This window comes from Asterias rubens, chromosome 1, assembly GCF_902459465.1.
Source record: "Asterias rubens chromosome 1, eAstRub1.3, whole genome shotgun sequence".
NCBI classification, from domain to species: Eukaryota; Metazoa; Echinodermata; class Asteroidea; order Forcipulatida; family Asteriidae; genus Asterias; species Asterias rubens.
Genome location: NC_047062.1, coordinates 10907560 through 10931402, shown reverse-complemented (window position 1 = coordinate 10931402; position 23843 = coordinate 10907560). Strand labels below are relative to the sequence as shown.

Sequence of the window (23843 nt, the reverse complement as noted above, 5' to 3'; positions counted from 1 at the left end):
GTGGCACTTCAACATGATTACCTCTGGTCACTGGGCCTTAAAATTATTCCTTGAACCATCTCAGCTCCCTGGTGAATACACAGCCTGTGCCGCCAAATATGTAGTGCAATAAGCTAATCAATGACAAGAACCATCTCTGCCCTCACAGGTACTCATTTACCCCTGGGTGGGGAGAAGCAATTATAGTGAAGTGTCCTTGCTCAGGGACACAAGTGTCACGACCGGGATTCAAACCCACACTCCGCTGAACAGAATCAACAGAGCTTGAATTAGGTGCTCTTATCCGCTCGGCCACGGCACCCCACAATCAAATAAACACAACATTCTGATAAAGAAAAACATCATGTAGCTTGGTTTCAACCCAAGCGACGCTCTAAAATAAATTTGAAGAAAATCGACTGCAATCAAGGTCTGCAGAAGATCCAAATTTACTCCGAGTAAATGATGTGAAAATCTCAACTTGACTCACCTGCTTTTTCATTTCATCGACAGTCTGATCTACCTGCTCAGAGTTCATAGAATCTACGTCTGACACCTTGAATTCAACGACAATGCTGCCTCTGCTGATCTGTACAAAGTTTATAAGATATAACGCAAAACAATCAACATCTGGCAAAGAAAGTTCCGATCAAACTCAGCAAACTCTAGTCGTGTCTGTAAACCTTGGCTTTACTTCGGACTGAAAATTTCTATGTAGAAACCTCTCTAAAACTTTAACCATGTTTGCAACACAATGTGTCAATACCATGGTTGTTGTTTTTTTTGCGAAAGGAGGGTCACTAAATTGAAAGGTTTATTTCTAAGCTCAAAATTTAAGTAATTCTGCTGTTGTTTAAGGATAAGTCGATCAGGGTGTGGGAATATTTGTAAACACTAGATGCTGGTTCAATCTGGAACATTTCAAAAGCACTTTACAAGTTATATTTCACCCATTGTAAAACTACAAAGTTAGACAAATTTTCACAATTCACAGAGGGGAGGGGGAGGGCACTGCCCCTTTCCCTAAATCTATCACTGCATAAAACTTTCACAAATAGACAGCCATGCACAGCTACAAAATACAACATAGTGAAAGCTATGCATATTATTCGTCATAAAATTGTCCGCCACTTAAGTTTGGTTCAGAAGCAGACCCAGGGAGGTTTTCTAAAACTTTACAGTTTATCTTCAAATAATTAATATTTTTGCCAAACATTCAAACTGTAAACTCTAAAACTTGCACGTAATCTTATCTCTGTTTCTTAAAGCAAGTTAAGATTACTCACAATCTTAGCTTCACTCTGCAATCTATCTTAGCCTCAAACTTCATCCAAATCAACCGTACAGGCCGGGTTATAGTCGGGCATGTGATGGTCGCACAATGTTCGCGCGATTGAAATCTTGACGCGGCGATCATAAACTGGGTCAAGATTTCCATCACATCACGCGACCATCGCGTGACCGACTATAAACCTGCCTTCAAGAAGCAAAACGATTTAAGGAAAACTCGTCACAAGACATTTTTGTCGGGAAACAATCAAAACAAAGGGGCAAACCTTGAAGTCTCTGAATACCCAAGTAGGAAGACCAAATGTTGATGACAGGAACATCTTCAGTTTGCTGGAGAGACAGAAACAATGTTTTCATTAAGCAGGAGTGCTGTTAAAGGAACATTACAGAAATGGTAAGAACAAAAATTGTGAAGATCACAGATTTACACGGTCTAATGATGATGATAGTAGAAAACATCCCGTGGAATATTTCTGTCTGAAAGGTCGTATTTGATGAGAAATGAATAATATAATTTTTGCATTAAGAGTTATCGCTCGGTGAGTTTTTTTGTTTTTTTTTTGCTTCGATGTCAGTCAAAATGTGAAATAGATTTTTCACTATTTTCTTGTGAACCAGATGGCTGATCAATCTCAAACTTCTACAGGTTTGTCAGTTTATGTATGTATCTGGTGGATTACATAATGTGCTTACACTGCCGGCAACTTTTTTGTTAGCAAAACCAATTCTGTAATGTTCCTTTAAAGGCAGTGGACACTATCGGTAATTACTCTAAATAATTATTATCACAAAACCTTACTTGGTAACGAGTAATGGGGAGTGGTTGATGGAATAAACCATTGTGAGAAACGGCTCCCCCTGAAGTGGAGTATTTTTCGAGAAAGAACTAATTTTCCACGAATTTGATTTTGAGACCTCAAGTTTAGAATTTGAGGTCTCAAAATCAAGCATTGGAAAGCACACAACTTCGTGTGACAAGGGTGTTTTCTTCTTTCATTATCATCTCGCAACTTCGACGACCAATTGAGCTCAAATTTTCACAGGTTTGTTATTGTGTGCATATGTTGAGATACACCAAGAGAGAAGACTGGTCTTTAACAATTACCAATAGTGTCCACTGCCTTTAAGAACTGAGTACATGTATACAGTTAACGCATATCGGTTACGGGTAGCACACTTATAATATAATTTAGACTGTACATATCTTCTTTTGTTTCCACTTACTTGATGAACATTTCCTTGCGACCTGATACGTTGTCATAAGTCCCATTCAGTACCATACTCACTTGGATCACAGTCCTGAAAACCCCCCAGAAAAAAAACAATTTGTATTACATGTATATAAACTAAGTCATACGAGGATGTATCACAATTTTTGTCTTGAAGCAATTTAAAAAGACCCTTAAAAAAGGGGCTTGGGTTATTATTTTTTATGAGGGTTCCCCTAACATCATTAGGCCAGATGGCTACAACAAGGTAGGGCTACACTTAACGATTTGGGCTGTCAACCAACATCAACTGTCAACAACCACACTGCCTCCAACACTATCATGGGCCTGCAACAGGATTACCCCTTTCACAGTCTGTAAGGATGTAGGCATGGGTACCATCCACTAGGAGCCTGGCTGGTAAAACAGAATGCACTCCCTTCTCAACTTTTTACAAAGCAATTGGTTTAATTGCTCAAGGGCACAAGTGTCGTGACAGAAGTTGATTAAAGTTGTTAGAAATATGGGAAACAATACATTGACTTACCCTAGTTTCATTCACCAACAAGAAAGTAAAACATGAAAGAAAAATACAGAATGTTAAATGTTAAAATTAATGACAACAAAAGGGTTTTGATAACTTTTGTAGATGATGTTTTTGTAACATTAATTACCTGTAGAAGTTTCAGCCTCATTTTTAGCTTCGAGTGTTTGAGAGAAAAAGTCAAAATTTACTGTTTCAGGAGTCACGATAAGCCGTTGTATACTTCTTATTATCTCACCAGGACAAAAATTGTTTTATTGAAAAAGAAACAAAATACATCACCACAGCAAGTACAACTTTAAGGGAAGATTCCCATCAATATCTTTAAAACGTTTAATAAGTCTGTGGAAGTTTGTATATTACCCATACCCTTTAAAGCTGTTGACTTGTTCATTTTTGGAGTGTTCCTCTCTCCAAATCTCACACGCAACTTGGTCACTTTGCCCAAGGGGGGGAGTAAGCTTGTGTTTAAAAAAAAACGTTTTTCTGCATTCCAGAGTACGAGAACATTGCTTTATTGTACATTTGAATGGACAACAAATTATGGAGAAAATAGAATTAGCTGTTGCAAACTGTTTACCAACCAAAAAGACCTACAGCATAGCCTTCAAAAAAGCCTCTGCTAGGGTTGAAACATCATTAACTATTCTACGGAATTTTAACACAATATGTAACAGGCAGTTTAACTCCATGATTGCATGATATCATGCATTTTTCAGGGACTGCATGTTAAACCAATCAAACATGTTAATGAAAAAAATAAAAATAATCTAAAATGAGTTTAAGCAAACATCATGTGCCTAAGGGGACTAATTAGTTAGAGGTGGGCAAAAGGTTTTATGCACTGCATTTTCTCATCGTTTTGCTTGCAAATGACTAACAATTTTCTATCTATGTATATCAAGCACGATACCAGTGAAAGCAATTCGGTGGTAAATATTTTTGATCTGTGTCAAAAAGACAACTAAAAGTCTGCAAAACAGTATCCGTTTTCTACGACGTGTATGAGCTCCTGTATCCATTGCCAACATGTGTGCAAAAAACAACAGTCGCGGCACGCGTCACATGAACACACAAAGTGTCGCCGTATCAGTATCTGTTTCTGTATGTGTATCCATAGACCTGCGAAACCTCTCTAATGTTTCATAACTTACCACAATCAATCTTAGTACATGTCCATGTTCCTCTACCAGTGCAGACGCTACAAAACAGAATCAAAAAGTTCTTCGATCATAAATCCCAAAAGCAACTTTGTTAAATATGTCAATAAAAAATGCTCCACTGTCCTGCCCTATATTTTCCCTCCGCCGTCCTGAACTGCACTTTGTCGCCCTGAGCTGTTTCTAAAGCAGAAATTAACTTCACAACCATAACAAATATTTCTACTCAAAATTTTCATTAATGTTGTTGTTTCAATTCGAATCCTAAAGAAAGAAAATATGTAAAAAATCACAAAATTATGTTGGCATTTATGATTTTTTTTTTTAACAACCATTTTTTAAGCAGTTTAGAGATCACAGTAAGCTTTCTGAGATAATTACTGGGTGGCTCTACAGTAGATTACCTAAGTCCAGTAATGACGCTAGGGTTTCTACTCACCACTGATTGCAGCCATCGGAAGAGTCACGTACCGTGCCTGCCATGTAAAACTCACTGTCACTCAGTCCCTTGCAGTATGTATGACCTAGAACAAAATCAAGCACACAAGCCTCACGTCATTACACGAAACAGTTGAATAGAAAGACAAAATAATGTAGAAGATGAATGTATCCGAAAGTGACGTAACTGGTCCTGTGTAGGCAACATTCTGTAGTCACAATATTATGCAGGCTTCATACAATTTCAAACAAAAATGAAAATGTTAGACACAAACAGATTTCTGGTGGTAAAAAAAAAAAAAAAAAAATGAAACATCACGATGAACTTTTGAGTGCTTTCCTTTTAAATAAAATCATTAAAGGACAGCTAGAAGTTTAAGAATCATACAGAAATGTTATCAACCGGGAAACACTGCCCTTTTGGATTGTATTCAAATTTACCCAGCCACTACAGAATGCTCAGAAATATATAGTTTTTACATTTTTGTAATAGATGCAGTCCACGGGAAACAGAAAATAATAATAATAAACAGTTCTTATATAGCGCATAATACAAAATAAAGTCTCTAAGCGCTTCTGTGAATATCTCTGATACTCTCCTTTTACAATTCTCCAAAAGTATGCATCGCACCCGACCAGATACAAGTTTGGTAGGTTTGGTTTTTAGAGTGCTGGACACGTCATGGTCAAGCACAAAAATAGGTTCAATAATGGTTACTAAGTAATTTCCCAGCATGGAAACACAAGGATTGGGAAAACAAAATAAGGTTTGAAGAGTACCTGAACAGTAGACCCTATTGCCTTGATCATCAAAGAATTCTGGGCTACACTGTCCACACATGTTTGGGGCACACTGGGCGTCAGGATGGGAGACGCATGTAGCGTGATCGCAGGGGTTAGGATCACATCTCTCTTCGGGCTCATCCTCACTGCATCGCGCTAGACAAAGGCAAGAAATGGGACCAAGATAATTTACTTCATAACTTAATCAGATGTGGCATCCAGTTTTAAGATGATCCCCTGGCTGCCTCTTCCCAGGTTCATTAACTTGGGTGTGATCCCTGGCTACACGGTAGTTAATAGTTGTATGTGGCTTCCGACTGGCACCCCAAATCAAAGATATTGACAAAATAAGGAGACCACAACATACGCCTCTCTGAATATTCATGAATGAGGTACGTCACAATGCTAGCCCAAAACGAGGCAGTGGGCGCAGCCACTGCAAGTGATGGGGGACTTGGCCCATAGCCTCATTTTGGCTAAGAATTATGACGTCATGCATTTATTAAGAGAGGCGTATAGGGCTAGATAGCTCAGTTGGAAGAGAGCGCTGGCACGTTAATCCGGAGGTCATTGTTTCAAATCCCGCTCTAGTAAATTTGTCTTTGTTCAACCCCAAATCATAACTTGCTCTTAATCAATATGTTTTCATCAATATATTTTTATATGAATACAATTTCAAAATTTTAATGTGTATGTAGTTGCTGGGCACCTCTGAAAAACAGTGTTTCACTGAGAGGTTCCCCCAGGATAAATCAGAAATAAATAAATAAATAAATAAACTTAATCTTGACAAGTTGAGATGGTCATAGGAATGTTTATACAGGCTCGATGTACATGGGATAATAATAGTACTCTAATTCGCGCCATTAACACCTTGTTGGTGGATTGGTCACCTTTTATAAAACTCTGTATTTATTTCTTAATTTTATTAGACAAACAAAATCCAACCACAAAAAGGTAAAGCGACAGCATTTCAGAGAAAAATGGTTACCACCAACTTCATACAGGTCTTTTTTTCAGCTACGCCAGGCATCTGAAACTCTCCACCACTTAATCTTAGATCATGTCTTCTTGCCAAAAATTTCAAATCTCTTTTCAAAACCTATCTTATGTCACAAGTTTTCAAGGTCTTATTTTGCTGCGTCTGTTTTTCTGTGTTTTTTGTGTGTTTTTTTAGCTGCGCCATGAACACCCAACAGGGTGGATATGTGTGCATTACAAGTCTTTATTATTATTAGCATTATTATTACACTAAACAACAACATCTTAATCTTTCTCAAGCTTTCTCCAGAAGACGATCAGAGCACACTGATCCAAACGTCGAGTTGAAACCAACGGTTCTTTTCAGAACCACCTCAACTCATTAGAGAATAGTCATTACATGGTGTTACCACAAACCTTTCTATAACAACAACATGAGTTAGAAAAAAAGGAAAACATATTTTTTGTTGAGTGATCAACAATCTCCTTATGTAGGATTAGAAGCATTGCAAGGTGAGTTATAATTTTGCGGTAACACCATGTGTGCATCAACTTGCCAGATAGAGTTTGTTCTTCGAGAACTGTCTTTGCAGTCTCCTGACGATGACTAGAGCAAGCTAGTCGAAATGTTGAGACCAATTCCAGAACTGACTCCGCGGTAGTGCAGTTAATTACTAACCTATAAGCAAAAGTAGTAGTCCCAGCCAATTTTCTATACCTTCCGCCGAGGTAGTAGTTACAAAGCAAAGAAAGACAGTTCTCTAAGAACGAACTCTACCTGGCAAGTAGGTACACACATGGTGTTACCCAGGGATGAGAATCATTGCCGAAAAAAAAGTCTGAAACTGTGATTCAAATCTCAGGGGATACATTGAAATGATGATCTTAGGGAATACATTGAAATGATGGCATTTCAACATTTTGATCACCCTTTGGAGTTCCAGATTCCAAGGAAGCTTTTGGGAACAGTATCCTCAGTGCTAGAGAAGTAGATCAAAGAGCATGTCTCATTTGGAGAAACGTACAGCATTTTTTATTACCAGGTGAACTTTTAAAGAGTCCGAAATGAGACAAAAGACTGCAAAATCTCATCCCTTGTTACCTCAAACCCCCCAAAGTAACAATCTCTTGCTTTCCAATCTGCTTACCTGGAGAAGGTCTTGGCTGAAGACAAACCTTGGCACATCCTACCCTACAGCATCGTGATCTACCAGGGCATTCATTATCACTGACACAATTAGACTCACAATCGCCTTGCATCGATTCATCTCTCGGGTCCACCACGGGGCATTCTCCATCTTCCTTTATCACTGTAACGACGTTCAAATTGAAATTCAGATTCAAACCATCAGTTGTTTCATATTTCTCTTTTCAAAATACATCATATTTGTGTTAGCACTGCGTATACTAAGTACTTTCTCGAGCTCTGTGAAAAAGAACTCACAGGCATACATACGCGAATTCGACTCAGTGCATATGGGTAAAACCAAAATTAACACTCTTTATCCTTGATGCAAATTTCAATCAGTTGAATAATAATAATAATTAAAATGACGATGATGTCGAATGCTATGCTGATCGCATTTTAAAGGGACTGGGTACTTTTTGTAGGACAAAAAAACACATTGTCCACAGATTTACATTTAAACTAACACAGTCTGAAGATAATGACGGTAGAAATCTTCCTTGAAAATATTACTTTCTGGGGTGCTGTAGTTTTTTGAGAAATGAGTAAAACAACGTCATGAAAATAATTTTCGTCTCAGTGCATCATGAAAACATTATTTTAGTATGTAAAAACATACTTTCATGACATTGTTTTACTCATTTTTCAAAAAACTACAGCACCCCAGCAAGTAAGTTTTTTAAGTAATGCTTTCTACCATCATTATCTTCAAACTTTGTAAGTTTAGTGTTAATCTGTGGACATTGTGTTTGGTGTTACAAAAAAGTACCAAAATCCTGTAAGTGCGTAAGGTACATGTAGCTAGGTCCTCAGCCTGGTGAAGAGCTTCATTGCCACCACTAAGGTGAGAGAGTGGACAGTCAGCTATCATGTGGCGCATCGTATGGGGTCCACCACAATCACAAAACGGAGATGAAATATAAAATACTACTAATAATAATTACCAGGTACAGTTGGCATGCACTGGTGACCACACCCATTGAAGCAGCACTTGTCCCCTCTCTCACAATGTGAGTCACCACTGCAGGTTTCCACACATATCCCAAGAAGATAATCTCTAACGTAAGGACACGTACCGGGCCTGTCTGTCGGGTTGAAAATAAAATATAGACAGGGTCAGTTGGAATATTGAATCGTGAAGATTGGGGCAAGCTAAATTTCCATCAATTTCCATAAATTCTCTTTACATTTTCCGTAACATTCTTAAATATTTACGTACATTCTATATCTTAGTTTTATCACGTGATTTTATGTTTATTTTTAATATGTTAGTTTGTTTGCAGGGCCCAAATGGAAACCAGTTATTTTTTACTAATTTGGCTTACCCTGGGTAAATAAAGGAAATCAATAACTAAATAAAGATATTCAACAAAGTCTGTTTTCTAGATTTACAATGAATAAGACACAAAGTGATTTTTATATCATTTCATTGTAAGAATTTCTTCAATGTTGTTTTCTACTATCATTATCTTCAATTTGGGCAAGTTTTATTTTAAATCTGTAGACAGTGTGGTTTATGTGTCCGACAAAAAGTACCCTTCAAGCAGCTTTTGTAAAAGTCTTCCAGTTAGAGTAATTTTTTTTTTTCATTTACCTTGTGGCTCGACGCAGAGAAATCCACAGCCATTACTGCAACACTTCTTATTGCCATCACAGTCTTGGTCTCCATTGCACATCTGTGCACAGATTCCAGCAGAGTCTGGTGCTACCATGGGACACATACCGGCCTTCTCAACTACATGAAGCAAAAAATCAGACGGGTCGGTCATCAGGGAGCTGCCTCTGGTCCGTTCAACGGCGGCCCAAAGTAGGCCGAGGGGTCTAGGGTTAGGTTTGGTCTCTCCCTCCCGGTCAGAGGGAGCCACCAGAGCCGAGGGGAGATGCCGTCTGCGCGGTCGGGGTCGGTCTCCGTCCTCCTACCAGACCACTCATCATCAATGACCAAAAAAGCTTACATTCGAACTGCCTCTAGCCACCCAGCAATCTTGGCAGTCTAGTTGGTAAGACACTGATCTAGAATTGCAAAGGGTCGTGGGTTCGAATCCAACCCGAGTAATATGCCTGTGATATTTTTCACAGAAATCAGATAAGTACTGAGCATACAGTGCTTACACATATCATTGTATGGGTAAAAACCAAAATTAATATTCTTTTGTCCTCGATGCTAATTTTTCGTCTATTAAACCATAAATATTGGGCTTTTTTTACCCATAAATTGATGTGTAATATTGTACTGTACGTTCAGTACCACCTAGTTATTGTGAAACAAAACCAGAGGCATATATTACATGTACCCAGGCGGGAATCGAACTAGACCTTGTGCCATCGTTCATCTGAAAGGTATCAAACACAGTGCAGACATGCCAACCTCTGGGATCACAAAACTGTATTTTGAAACCCTAAAACCTGTATTTTGCATCAAAAACCTGTATTTTTTTTCAAACACGCGTAATCGTAGTTTTAAGCCCCGAGACAGGCAAAATAGAGAAGGTGTGAAGGCCATTAAGTTATCAAACAGCCTAATTAAACCAGTTAATTAAAACTTGAAGAGAAAAAATAAAGGAAAACAAATTAAAAATTTGGCAGAGGTTTCCCTACGGGTGGTTAACCCAATGGAACAGGTTTTGTATGAAAAAAGATATTGATAAATCATATCTTAAAGACATTGATTAATCGTATCCTATTTCATATAGAAACCTTGTCAATTAATTAAATATCATTTTCTTTGTCAAAAGAAGACAAGTACAAAACAAAACCAATTTAATTTCAATGAAGAAGACAAAAACAAAAAAAATCATCCCAAAAAGTTTCGTTTGTTGTATTTGGGGGCATAGTTCTTAAATTTATCTTATAAAAATCTCGCTTCAGGCGCTCTATATCTTTTGTGTCTTTATTTTGGCAAAAAATTCTTTTGCAAACTCGATTCGTCCGGTCACAAAACGACCGTTACCATATAAGGGCATTTGACAACAGCGCCCTCTGTTGTTCAATGAATTGTTTTAGACGGGTTCCCTGTGAAATCGGGACGTCAGATAAACTGGCGCGTAGTAAGCAATGCAGGTTTGTGCTACTAGCGTGCGTGCAATGATGGATGCGAGGGAATCTCCGTTGTGCTCGCTCGATGTGTGGTGAAAGTTGAATAAGGAATACCCCCGTGGAATAATAGAGTTCACTGGATAATCATTATCGGCCGTAAGTAGTCGGCCGAAAACTTATTTGTGTCAATAAAAAAATATTGAACTTGAGTTAAAAAAGGGCACGACGGCCAACTGGGATAAAATTGTATTTTTGCGGTGGCGATGCTCAAACCGTATTTTTTTTGCAAAACCAGTACACCCGTATTTTTTACAAAAACCCGTACGAAATACGGGAAAAACGTACTAGTTGGCATGTCTGACAGTGGCTTTACACCATTTTAATGGGAGGCTACAGACTTGCAAATTTGTTCCCGTTTTCCTAAGGTCTCTATCCTATTGCAAAAGGAATGGATCACAAAACTTAACTTGACCTTGGGGCCCATCTTTAAAGGCACTGGACACTATTGGTAATAACTCAAAATAATTTTTAGCATAAAAACTTACTTGGTAACATTGTTACCAAACAAGCAATGGAGAGCTGTTGACAGTATAAAACATTGTGAGAATCGGCTCCCTCTGAAGTACCGTAGTTTTCGAGAAAGAAGTTATTTTTCACTAAAATTTTTGAATTTTTAAAACCTCAAGACGTGAGCTCTAAAAAATCAAGCATCTGAAAGCACACAACTTCCTATGACAAGGGTGCATTTTCTTCCATTATTATCTCGCAACAACCACTTGAGTTAAATTTTTCACAAGTTTGTTATTTTGTGCATACATTGAAATACACCAAGTGAGAAGACTGGTCTTTGACGATTACCAAAGGTGTTAAGTGTCTTTAAAACACTTATGCACTAATAATTGCCTGAGTACCGGTAGTCTATAATTAAGCTAGGTTCTGCTGATCCTGTTTACCTCTGACAGGCTCCACACAAACGCTTCTACAGCCATAGGAGCAACACTTGCTTTGGTGTTTCTTGCCAGCGCAGTCTTCATCTTCAAGACACAGTGACTGGCGTATTTGAAGCATTGTCATTCCCCATGGCATTGAATGAGGACAGTCTCCTGGTTGCTCTGTAAATAAACATTAAAAGTTCTATGATCAGTGGAAGGCACTGGATGCAAGACAATTGGTAACAAGCAATGGAGAGCTGCCGGTAGTATAAAACATTGTGGGAAACAGCTCCCTCTGAAGTAATACAAGGTAAATATAATCAGACATTAGCTGAAGCCTTTTATTAGGCATCTGATAGCGCAAATATTTATGCAACAAGGGTGTTTTGTCATTCATAATATTCTCTTCCAAGTTCAAACACCAATTTGGTGTCGCATTGCCATTGCTCTTGTTGTCGTCTGTAATTGTCAATCCCGCCTTCAAGCCCCCCCCCTTTTTGTTTGAATTTATTTTTGAATTTGTACAGTGGGTTGGGTGGTTTTGTAACAGTGGGGTGGGTTTCAGGGGACATCCTTTGTGGCAGGACGGCTTTGTAGAGGTGCTGGTCACCTGTTCCTCCTCGCCACTCACTTGGTATTTTTAAGCTATTTTGGTTCATGGTTTCTTTATGCATCGACTTGATTCATATTTATATGCCAGAGTAAAGTCTAATAAAACTATAGTAATTGAGTAAAAATGTGCACAGATTTGTTATTTTATGCATACTGTATGCTGGGACACACAAAGTGAGAATACTGGTCTCTGATATCTACCAAAGGTGTCCAGTGCCTTTAAAAGTATTATTGAATTGTATTGAATTGAATGGTTTATTCGTCAAGTATATAAAAATACATGAAATTTACAATCCTATTGTACAGCAACATATAGAATATTAAAATGTAAAATTGCACAAGAATTACCACAATACTACATAAACAATAACCTTAATGTAAGTAAAAAAATTAAAGTTTATATAAAAACCAATAAACAAACAAACAAACAAACAAACAAACAAACAAACAAACAAACAAACAAACAAACAAACAAACAAACAAACAGTCAAACGCTAAAGCATGATTTGGTAGTGGACCCCCTCCCCAAATTAAAAGAGGCCAAATTGCACAGGAGATGCCAGAAAAACAAATAAAACAATAATAAACAATTAAGACAGTGCATAGGGCTGGATGCATTGCAGTTATCTAATAAAACCACATTTAAAATTATGGATAGCAATAGGTAAAAATGAGTTCTTGAACCTGTTAGTCTTAAGGCTTAGTTGACGGATCCTATCAGATTTGTTGTGAACAATCAGTGGGTAAAGGGGATGTGTGTTGTCAGACAAAATACAGTGAAACTTACTCATAAGTCTATTCTTAACTAGTTCCTGAAGACCGTCATTATCTGAACCAATAATCCTACTGGCTTGTTTGGTAATGCGAACTAATTTTTGCCTATTAAAAACTAAAAGTGAATTAAACCAAGTGATTATACAGAATTGGTAAGGATAAAAACATCACTGTTTAATCTGAATAAAAACAAATCTTCAAAGAAAGGTCCATAATCACCATACCAACCTGCTGCTTTATAAAAGGAATTGGGTTTAGGGCGAAAAAACACAAAAGTATTAGTCCACATTATTTACATTAAGCTTTACACTTGCTATAAATAACGATGATAGAAAACCTCAGAGTATTAGAGAAATGAGTACAACAATTTCACAAAAATAATTTTCTTATTTTAGCATACTGGATTTACGCCGCTCTCCTTAAAACACTGCTCTGTGTTTTTCACCTTTTTTTTTCTTCAAAAACTTGGCAACTAATGAAGCTGAAACTTCATAAAATATGAGGGTAATAATAGGTAAAATATACTACATCTTCAATCACCATGAGTAAGGCTCCATGCATGGCCAAAAACTTATTCCTGTTTCAGTGTTTTACCTTGTGGGTCCATGCATAAGTGACCGCACCCATTACTGCAACATTTCTGTCTGTCTGAACACTCCTCATCCCCACTGCATTCCTCCACACAGATACCAAAAGTATCTTTTGGCACTACTGGACAGGTTCCTGGCTTCCTCTCTGTAGTGTTAGTGAGGAGAAATTTAAAACATTGTTAACTGTGCCTGCCGTCGATTTCGCAAACCTCTTCCTAACTTAAGACTAATCTTGGGACTTAGGACGAGTCCCAACTCTGCACTGTAGCATGCAGACCTTAGTTAGGACGAGTTAATGTACTTGTCGTAACTCGAGTCAAGATAAGATGAGTTGTATCTCTTTGTGAAATCGACCCCTAGACATTGTGGATTGGCCTATCTTTAGGCTCTTTGAAAGTGTACACTCCTGTTCTGCTGATGGGCCCAATTTCACGGAGCTGCTTGGAGAGAGTTATGCTCAGCAACTTTTTACTTAAAAATAAGCAAGTTACAAGTCACATATTGTACATGTGTTGTGGTGTTTGGTTGGTTACATTATTAAGGTAAGCATAATTATGTTGTGCTTACGTTTTGTGCTTATAAGTAGCTCAATAAAACTATAGGCCCTACCAGTGATTTCACTACCATGAAATCATTCCTAAAAATACAGCATCAGGCACTTTAATTGGCGAACATACTTGGCGTCACAATTACAGTCTTATCTTATTTTGACTGCCTGATGTTATTTCCTACGTATTAATGGAAAAATAAAATGATAATAATACACCGTCGCTCCCCCCCCCCCAAAAAAAGAAGAAGTTGGTTTTCATTGTTTCGCATCGCCTTATTTCAGTTTACACATGCCCAGAAGCAGTCAAAAGCAACGCAAACTGTCATCCGATCTTGATAACTAGCCCAGGAGTGTCACTACTTTTATCACAGACTTGGGGGCATAAAAATGCAAACTAAGTATTATTATTTTAATTTGTATTATTATTATTATTATCTTGCCCTCATATTGATCAAGATGAAATTATAAAGATCTCTGGAACATAACCTCACCTCTGATCGGCTCAATGCACTTGGTTCCACATCCATTGCTGCAGCATTTCTTGCCCATCCCTTCCTCTTCGCAGTCACTGTCTGAGGAGCATTGCTCTTCACATCTCTCAGGGGATCGACTTAGTACAGGCATCATTGGGACATAGGGACATTGTCCAGGCGTTTCTGTTGGGTAAATCAAATCTCTTTTTATTTAATCCGGCCCGAGTCATTCCATAATTATTCACAAATCATCCGATTGTCATCTAATTGGGCAGTCATGTTGGCTCAGTGCATTTCACCTCTGTGGACCTCGGCACTGGGCAGTCATGTTGGCTCAGTGCCTTTCACCTCTGTGGACCCCGGCACTGGGCAGTCATGTTGGCTCAGTGCCTTTCACCTCTGTGGACACCGGCACTGGGCAGTCATGATGGCTCAGTGCATTTCACCTCTGTGGACCTCGGCACTGGGCAGTCATGTTGGCTCAGTGCCTTTCACCTCTGTGGACCCCGGCACTGGGCAGTCATGTTGGCTCAGTGCCTTTCACCTCTGTGGACACCGGCACTGGGCAGTCATGTTGGCTCAGTGCATTTCACCTCTGTGGACCTCGGCACTGGGCAGTCATGTTGGCTCAGTACCTTTCACCTCTGTGGACCCCAGCACTGGGCAGTCATGTTGGCTCAGTACCTTTCACCTCTGTGGACCCCGGCACTGGGCAGTCATGTTGGCTCAGTGCATTTCACCTCTGTGGACCCAGGCACTGGGCAGTCATGTTGGCTCAGTGCCTTTCACCACTGTGGACCTCGGCACTGGGCAGTCATGTTGGCTCAGTACCTTTCACCTCTGTGGACCTCGGCAATGGGCAGTCATGTTGGCTCAGTGCCTTTCACCTCTGTGGACCCCGGCACTGGGCAGTCATGTTGGCTCAGTGCCTTTCACCTCTGTGGACACCGGCACTGGGCAGTCATGTTGGCTCAGTGCATTTCACCTCTGTGGACCTCGGCACTGGGCAGTCATGTTGGCTCAGTGCCTTTCACCTCTGTGGACCCCGGCACTGGGCAGTCATGTTGGCTCAGTGCCTTTCACCTCTGTGGACACCGGCACTGGGCAGTCATGTTGGCTCAGTGCATTTCACCTCTGTGGACCTCGGCACTGGGCAGTCATGTTGGCTCAGTACCTTTCACCTCTGTGGACCCCAGCACTGGGCAGTCATGTTGGCTCAGTACCTTTCACCTCTGTGGACCCCGGCACTGGGCAGTCATGTTGGCTCAGTGCATTTCACCTCTGTGGACCCAGGCACTGGGCAGTCATGTTGGCTCAGTGCCTTTCACCACTGTGGACCTCGGCACTGGGCAGTCATGTTGGCTCAGTACCTTTCACCTCTGTGGACCTCGGCACTGGGCAGTCATGTTGGCTCAGTGCCTTTTACCTCTGTGGACCCCGGCACTGGGCAGTCATGTTGGCTCAGTGCCTTTCACCTCTGTGGACCCCGGTACTGGGCAGTCATGTTGGCTCAGTGCCTTTCACCTCTGTGGACCCCGACACTGGGCAGTCATGTTGGCTCAGTGCCTTTCACCTCTGTGGACCCCGACACTGGGCAGTCGTGTTGGCTCAGTGCCTTTCACCTCTGTGGACCTCGGCACTGGGCAGTCATGTTGGCTCAGTGCCTTTCACCTCTGTGGACCCCGGCACTGGGCAGTCATGTTGGCTCAGTGCCTTTCACCTCTGTGGACCCCGACACTGGGCAGTCATGTTGGCTCAGTGCCTTTCACCTCTGTGGACCCCGACACTGGGCAGTCATGTTGGCTCAGTGCCTTTCACCTCTGTGGACCTCGGCACTGGGCAGTCATGTTGGCTCAGTGCATTTCACCTCTGTGGACCCCGGCACTGGGCAGTCATGTTGGCTCAGTGCATTTCACCTCTGTGGACCTCGGCACTGGGCAGTCATGTTGGCTCAGTGCCTTTCACCTCTGTGGACCTCGGCACTGGGCAGTCATGTTGGCTCAGTGCCTTTCACCTCTGTGGACCCCGGCACTGGGCAGTCATGTTGGCTCAGTGCCTTTCACCTCTGTGGACCCCGACACTAGGCAGTCATGTTGGCTCAGTGCCTTTCACCTCTGTGGACCCCGACAATGGGCAGTCATGTTGGCTCAGCGCCTTTCACCTCTGTGGACCCCGACACTGGGCAGTCATGTTGGCTCAGTGCCTTTCACCTCTGTGGACCCCGGCACTGGGCAGTCATGTTGGCTCAGTGCCTTTCACCTCTGTGGACCCCGACACTGGGCAGTCATGTTGGCTCAGTGCCTTTCACCTCTGTGGACCCCGACAATGGGCAGTCATGTTGGCTCAGCGCCTTTCACCTCTGTGGACCCCGACACTGGGCAGTCATGTTGGCTCAGTGCCTTTCACCTCTGTGGACCCCGACACTGGGCAGTCATGTTGGCTCAGTGCCTTTCACCTCTGTGGACCCCGGCTCAATAACCGGACCCCGGTTTGATACATGGACCAGAGCCTTGCATGTAGGTTTTTCAGTCTCTACCCGATAGTCATCTAAAAGCACACAAATTTGTGCAACAGGGTTGTTTTTTCTTTCATTATCCTCTTGCAACTTCAATGACCGATTGAGTCAAACTTTTCACAGATTTGTTATTTTCTGCACAAACATGTTGGGAATACTTCTCTCTGACCGAAAGTGACCAGCCGTAGATTTCCCCAAACTCGTCCTAATTTAGGATTAATCTAAGGACTTAGGACGAGTTAAATTCTGTATCCGAAGATGTTAAGACGAGTAACTCGTCTTAACTCGAGATAGGATTAATCCTAGCGTGTCGTGAATAAGCTTTAGTGCTTTCGTTTTTAAGCCAACAGGGTGATTAATTTGAGTCAGAGGATTCTGGTTTTACCTATAGGTTCCAAGCAGCATCCTTGGTTGCAGCACTTCATACGTCCCCTGCACTGAGAATCACTTGTGCATTCCCCACAGGAGTGAACATAAGGCACCATGTCTTGTGTTGGGCAGGTTCCTGGTTTCATCATCATAGCTGAAAGTATAGCACAAAATCAATCATCATTAAGCATCGTAATCACCATAATCATGATCTTCCTTTACTGTGGAGAAACCTCCTCAGAGAACAGTAAACAAATATTGAGTGGCTCAGAGTGGAATGGGAGGAATATTATCGCGAGGTAAAATTTGGACTGTTCCATTTCACGAGGCGAAGCCGAGTGAAATGGAACAGTCCAAATTTTACAAAGGGATAAAATATTCCTTCCATTCCAAGAATTAAAGCCACTCAATATTTGTTTTATATAACTGACATATAGATCCTTGTCATTTGATGTATTTTAAAAGTATAAAATTATGAAAAATCACACAAATTACCAACAACCAAAAATCATATAGCGCCGCGTAGTGGCAACAATGCACAAATCGGATCACAACCTTTTGCACAGGTGTTCGTTTGTTTTAGCAGTGGCGTGGCGGCGCTGTACTGCTCAAAAACATTGGGAACAAGGATGATCCTAACTGTTGAATGGGAAATTCTATTCCCCATGGGCGAATAGGTCTTTTTGATCGCAGGTGCGGATGGGAGTAATAGTGAATGTCACGTGAAGTGTAAGTTCCACCAGTCAAATGATAAGGATCTGTATGTCAGTTATATAAATGAGACTACCGGTATATGCACTGACGTTGTCCAGCCGCCATCTTAGAGGTAAAACGATGATGAAACAATAGAAATGCAAAGATTTGTACGCACAGGGCAAAGGATTGGCCAAAGAAAAAACCTTTAGACGTTGAGGCAAGGGCACCCTACTGAAATTACATCCTGTGCATAATAAGGTCTTTACTCGCACAGTGGTTGAAGTGCAAGTAAGTTTTAAGTGCAGCCGTACCATACCGGACAAAACCACTAACTCATACAAAGCTTCAAGCTTCCAGGAGATTTTTGCAATATTTTACAGGGAAAACCAAATTGTCACTGTTTCAATGTACAAATGCATGCTTTAGTAAATGAGTAAAGCTGTATGGATATTTCTCCAGAAAAAAAGATAAACCTTCTGTCCTAGATTCTGGCTCCCGGCAGGTATGTCCACATCCGTTGCTGCAGCATTTCTTGTTTCCCATACACTGGGTGTCATTCATGCATTCTTCAACACATACCCCTCCTGTGCCAGGTTGGACCATGGGGCACATTCCTGGTTTCACTGTAAAAGAAAACAAAAAACCTGTTCAGCATGTTCAGTATGACAACTTCCAAACCATGATAAGATGAAAGATGGCACATCATCACTTTAGTTATCACAATACAGAAAAAGTATATAAATCTAATAGAAAGTCGAAAAATTCCTTTTTTTTGTTGCACATTGCGAATATTTCTTTTGCTATAACCCCGATGACAATACCAAAATTAAAGACATTTTGTGAAGAAGCTTTTGTGAGATTTGTCTTACTTGGCAAACTTGGTTCCCGACAGGTATGTCCACATCCGTTGCTACAGCATTTCTTGTTTCCCATACACTGGGTATCATTCCTGCATTCTTCAACACATATCCCTCCTGTGCCAGGTTGGACCATGGGGCACACTCCAGGCTTCACTGTAAATAAATGAAACATCCATCGATCAAAATTACACGCACTTCCTTTGCACGATAAGGCAGTAGTCAAAGTCCCTGAAATTACACAAATTTTCAGGTTTATCTCTTTAAAAGAAATCACTTCCAGAGAGCCATTGGTCATGTTGGTTGAAGCTCATACACCTTGTTTTCAAAAATAGTTCATGGCCTGAAGTTACGGTCCTGGCAGAGTCTTCCTTTTGGGCTTTAAAAAAAGAACTGCTAGGGTAAAAACATCATGCCATTAACTTTTCTGTTTTGCATTTATACCATAGGACCTTTTGGATGATAAGCAGTTTGCAACAGATAATTATATAATTTCATTCATAAATACCTCAGACAGTTTCGCTATTCCTATTGGTGGAGAGCGCGTCACGTGGGTGTGTATAAACCTTTGTTTATGACCAGTAAAAAGTGTTGAAACATGGGCGTGACACGCGATCTTGCACCTGTGCTTATAAGACAGTTTCTTCATTCCTATTGATCGAGAGCAACGGCCGGGAGAGTTGTGCCACATCACGCAACACGCGCGACGCGCACAGCATTCCCTTATAAGGAGTTGTTTACCCGAGGGCGGCGGAGGGCCTTACCATTTCATAGCTGGAGGGGTGTTGTGTTGAAAGAAATCATTGAACAATTATAATTTTTGCATTTATTTTACTTTTTGACCAAAAAGTGTTGATGTTTTTTGACCGAAAAGGTATTTATGAATGGGTATCAAAGTGTGTTGAATCGGTTTTCAACTAGTGGTTTAAACCCGCCGAGGCCTGGTTCTTGAAAATTTACCTCGACTTCGTCTCGGTAAAATTATCAAGAACCAGGCCTCGTTGGGATTAGATCACTAGTTGAAAACCTCTTCACCACACATTGATTCCCTTATTTAAAACCTGGTTTCATTTATTTATTTGTTGCTATTACAATCACTGTTTTCTCTGAAAGAAACAAGATCGTACTAAATGGTATTATCCCTTGGGCTGTTTGATACCCAGACATGTATCAATCTTAAAGCCATTGGACATTTTCGGTAAACAGTATTGTCAAAGTCCCACACTTCGTGTATCACAACTTATATATAAAATAACAAACCTATGAAAATTTAGGCTCAATCGGTCATTGGAGTCGGGAGAAGCTAACGGGAAAACCCACCCTTGTTTCCGCACGTTTCGCCGTGTCTTAACAATTAATGTTTAAAATAAATCCGTAATTCTCGATATCGAGTATTGATATTATTTTAATGTTTTCTCAAAAAGTAAAGCATTTCATGGAATAATATTTCATGAGAAGTCTTTCACCATTACCTTCTGTAAACCCTGTAAGTTATTTGTAAATCTGTGAACTTTCAAATATTTTTCTGTTCCGAAAGTGTTCTTAATTGCTGAGAAGAGTTTGATGTCACAATACAAATCAGTTTCATAATCCCTTTCCACTTGTCTTTCAGTCACACCAGACAATAATGTGCAACAGCCTACTGACTTTGACTTCGTCTCTGTACAACATGATACACATTTCGGAATATACTTATCAAGAATAATGTATATTAACTTTTGGTTTTACCCATATTACACAGATGTGTGTTAGCACTGTATACTCAGTACTTACCCCGAGCTCTGTGAAAAACATCACAGGCATATACATGTACATGTAGTGCTAACACAAATCGGTGTATATGGGTAAAACCAAATACTAGTATTCTTTATCCCAAGGCAAATATCCAGCTATTAAAGAATAACGTAAAATACAATTTGTTATTTTAACCAATAGCAACAACACTTTTGCCAACTTTCATCTGAAAACTGAGCTTTGAAAAATATGATAAAATAATTGGAAACATTCACAAACTTAATTCTATAAATGCCGCCAAGGTCAAAAATATGTACAAATTATTTTATGCATTCCGAGAGTGCCATTATTGTACATATACAATCTATTTTATGTTTCTCAAAAGTCTCATCAATCGTACATGTACGACCCATAAACATACATGTTATCACCAGAGTGTATTATAACTCAAGAAATTCTTTTTACTTTTGGATGTACCATTGCAACACAAATCAGCCAGATACATTTTGTTTGGCGAGAAAGACTTTTTTTTTCTTTTTCGGAAACATTTTGAACAACCTCGAAAAGCTGGACACTTTAGGTTCAAAACGCAAAAACAGATGGCGCTGAGAGCGTTAAGTGGGCTCAAGTAGGAGTATTGTCTTACATGGCATTGGATCCCGGCAGGTATGTCCACATCCATTGCTGCAGCATTTCTTGTTTCCCATACACTGGGTGTCATTCCTGCATTCTTCAACACATATTCCTATTGAGCCTGGAGGGACCATGGGGCACATTCCTGGTTTCTCTGTAACCGAAAAAAAACAAAAACGTTTTCAGTTGCAAAACCATGGTAATGTATTCAAATGATAATAGACCTTATGCATTGACGTCATCAAGCCGCCATCTTACAGGAAAAACGGTGACGAAACAATCGAGACGCACAGATTTGTACGCGCGGCGCACACTATTGGCCAATGAACAACCTCCTTTTGACCTCTAGGTGAGGGCGCCCTACTGAAATGACGCCATGTGCATAAGGTCTTTTCTTGTCTTAAAAATCCTTTAAAAAAAAAACTGTTATAAAAAGTGTTTAGTTCATGTCTAAATTTAAATTAATCCCCAAAAAACTTTTGCTGGTGCAAAACTTTACAAAACATCAAATTAAAACGCTTTTGCGAAGAAGCTTTTGTGAGATTTTTCTTACTTGGCAAACTTGGTTCCCGGCAGGTATGTCCACATCCGTTGCTGCAGCATTTCTTGATTCCCATACACTGGGTGTCATCCATGCATTCTTCAACACATATCCCTCCTGTGCCAGGTTGGATCATGGGACACACTCCAGGCTTCACTGTAATTAAATCAAGGGTCCATTGATCATTACTGTTCATAATTTGTTTTTAAATGCACACACTTTTTTTCCAAAATCAAACAGCAGTTAAAAGCCCCTCGGTCAGTATTAAAAACAAAAGACATTTCAAAAACTTTTTGGAGCTTCCAGTGCTTTTTGTTTAAATGCTTAATGAAGCCATCAAATCAAAAAAATACTAATCTGCTTATTGAAGTCGATATGATACTGCCAGCAGGCAGAGTTGGTGTAAGCCACATTTGTATCCCAAAAAGACAGAGGTCTGGAATTGGGAATTACACAATAAGCACCAGAAACAGGGCCTGCGTATAAGAAACCCCTCTCCCTCTTTGTGAGGGAGAAACAACGACACATCCACATGAACAAACAAGTCAGCTGTCCAACTGATGAATGCAAACAGTTTTTCCAGGCACAAGAATGTTAGTCTTGAGCAAGTTGGGAAACTGTTTTGGTGCGTACAATATACTTTATTTTACATGAAGCAGCTATAAAGTCATTGAATAAATTTTCAGGTTAATATTCTTTTAAACTCTGATGACGACATAAAAATAAAGACATTTTGCAAAGAAGCTTTTGTGAGATTTGTCTTACTTGGCAAACTTGGTTCCCGGCAGGTATGTCCACATCCGTTGCTGCAGCATTTCTTGATTCCTTCACATTGAGTGTCATCCATGCATTCTTCAACACATATCCCTGCTGTGCCAGGTGGGATCATGGGGCACATTCCTTGTTTCACTGCGGAAATAAAAAGTTTGAATTAAACTGTAATGAAAAGTAGTTAACATTGGGGCTGTAGTGTATCTTAGCTGCGAGGGTCTACAGCATTGAGCTCAATTTCTGATGCACAGTCAACAGGAGGTTCAATTCCCGGTCATGTGGAAGTGCAGTGAATGAGCTGTGAAGAGCACTGATTGTAAACTCTGGTGTTTCTGATCAGCAGAGTGTGGGCTTGAGTCTCGGTCGTGACATTTGTGTCCTTAAGCAAGACACTTAAAACCATTGCGTCTTCCTTCGGATGAGCCGTAAAGCCGTTGCATACTCCTAAGGCGTTGAGGTGGTTTCATGAAATTGTTAAGGCCCAATGAACAGGACAAGTAATGGTGTAAAGCGTTGCATACACTGTATTAAAAATGGCCTAATTTACTGTTAGTAGCTAAGTTAACCTTGCTATCAACAACAAAAATGTATAGTTTTAATTTTCATTTGTTGAGTCTTTTTAAGATTCCTTTTTTACTTATGCCAGATAAATGTTTATATAATGAGCTCATGGGAGTGTTTTCTCTTACATGGCATTGGATCCCGGCAGGTATGTCCACATCCGTTGCTGCAGCATTTCTTGATTCCTTCACATTGAGTATCATTCATGCATTCTTCAACACAAATCGCTGCTGTGCCAGGTGGAATTATGGGGCACATTCCTGGTTTCACTTTGGAAATAAAAAGTTTGAATTAAACTGTGATGAAAAAGAAATAACATGGGGCTGTAGTGTATCGTGGCTGCGAGGGTCTACAGCATTGAACTCGATTTCTGATGCTCAGTCAACATTATTGGGGTTCAAATCTGGGTCATGTGGAAGTGTCGTGACCGAGCGTTTAAGAGCACTGATTTTAAACTCTGATGTTTCTGATCATCAGAGTGTGGGTTCGAGTTCCGGTCATGACATTTGTGTCTTTAAGCAAGACACTTAACCACTGCGTCATCCTGCAGATGGGACACATGGGTGGCCTAGTTGGCTTTTGCATATAGGGCTCGTCTCTCATTTTAGGATTCCTTTTTTACTAGTGCCA

The 23843-nt window shown here is 40.2% G+C and overlaps 1 protein-coding gene across 17 annotated transcripts in view; it reads right to left on the bottom strand.

The window, feature by feature from the left end:
* The window catches only part of LOC117303042 (neurogenic locus notch homolog protein 3-like), a 52509-nt gene that overhangs the window by 4591 nt on the left and 24075 nt on the right, over nt 1-23843 (bottom strand). For 12 of the 17 annotated variants that reach the window (XM_033787215.1, XM_033787133.1, XM_033788068.1 and 9 more), the window contains 19 exons: nt 23342-23482; nt 22647-22790; nt 21894-22037; nt 21354-21494; nt 18986-19129; nt 18590-18739; nt 17437-17574; nt 14555-14719; nt 13518-13658; nt 11559-11717; nt 9164-9304; nt 8514-8654; nt 7532-7693; nt 5400-5558; nt 4621-4705; nt 4176-4222; nt 2494-2569; nt 1536-1599; nt 470-568 (listed from right to left, as the gene is read on the bottom strand). In XM_033787215.1, coding sequence (XP_033643106.1) covers nt 470-568; nt 1536-1599; nt 2494-2569; nt 4176-4222; nt 4621-4705; nt 5400-5558; nt 7532-7693; nt 8514-8654; nt 9164-9304; nt 11559-11717; nt 13518-13658; nt 14555-14719; nt 17437-17574; nt 18590-18739; nt 18986-19129; nt 21354-21494; nt 21894-22037; nt 22647-22790; nt 23342-23482 — 2441 coding nt within the window. The remainder of the gene's footprint in view (nt 1-469; nt 569-1535; nt 1600-2493; nt 2570-4175; nt 4223-4620; nt 4706-5399; nt 5559-7531; nt 7694-8513; nt 8655-9163; nt 9305-11558; nt 11718-13517; nt 13659-14554; nt 14720-17436; nt 17575-18589; nt 18740-18985; nt 19130-21353; nt 21495-21893; nt 22038-22646; nt 22791-23341; nt 23483-23843) is intronic. The other 5 variants (XM_033787379.1, XM_033787299.1, XM_033787982.1 and 2 more) reach the window with 5 other exon arrangements.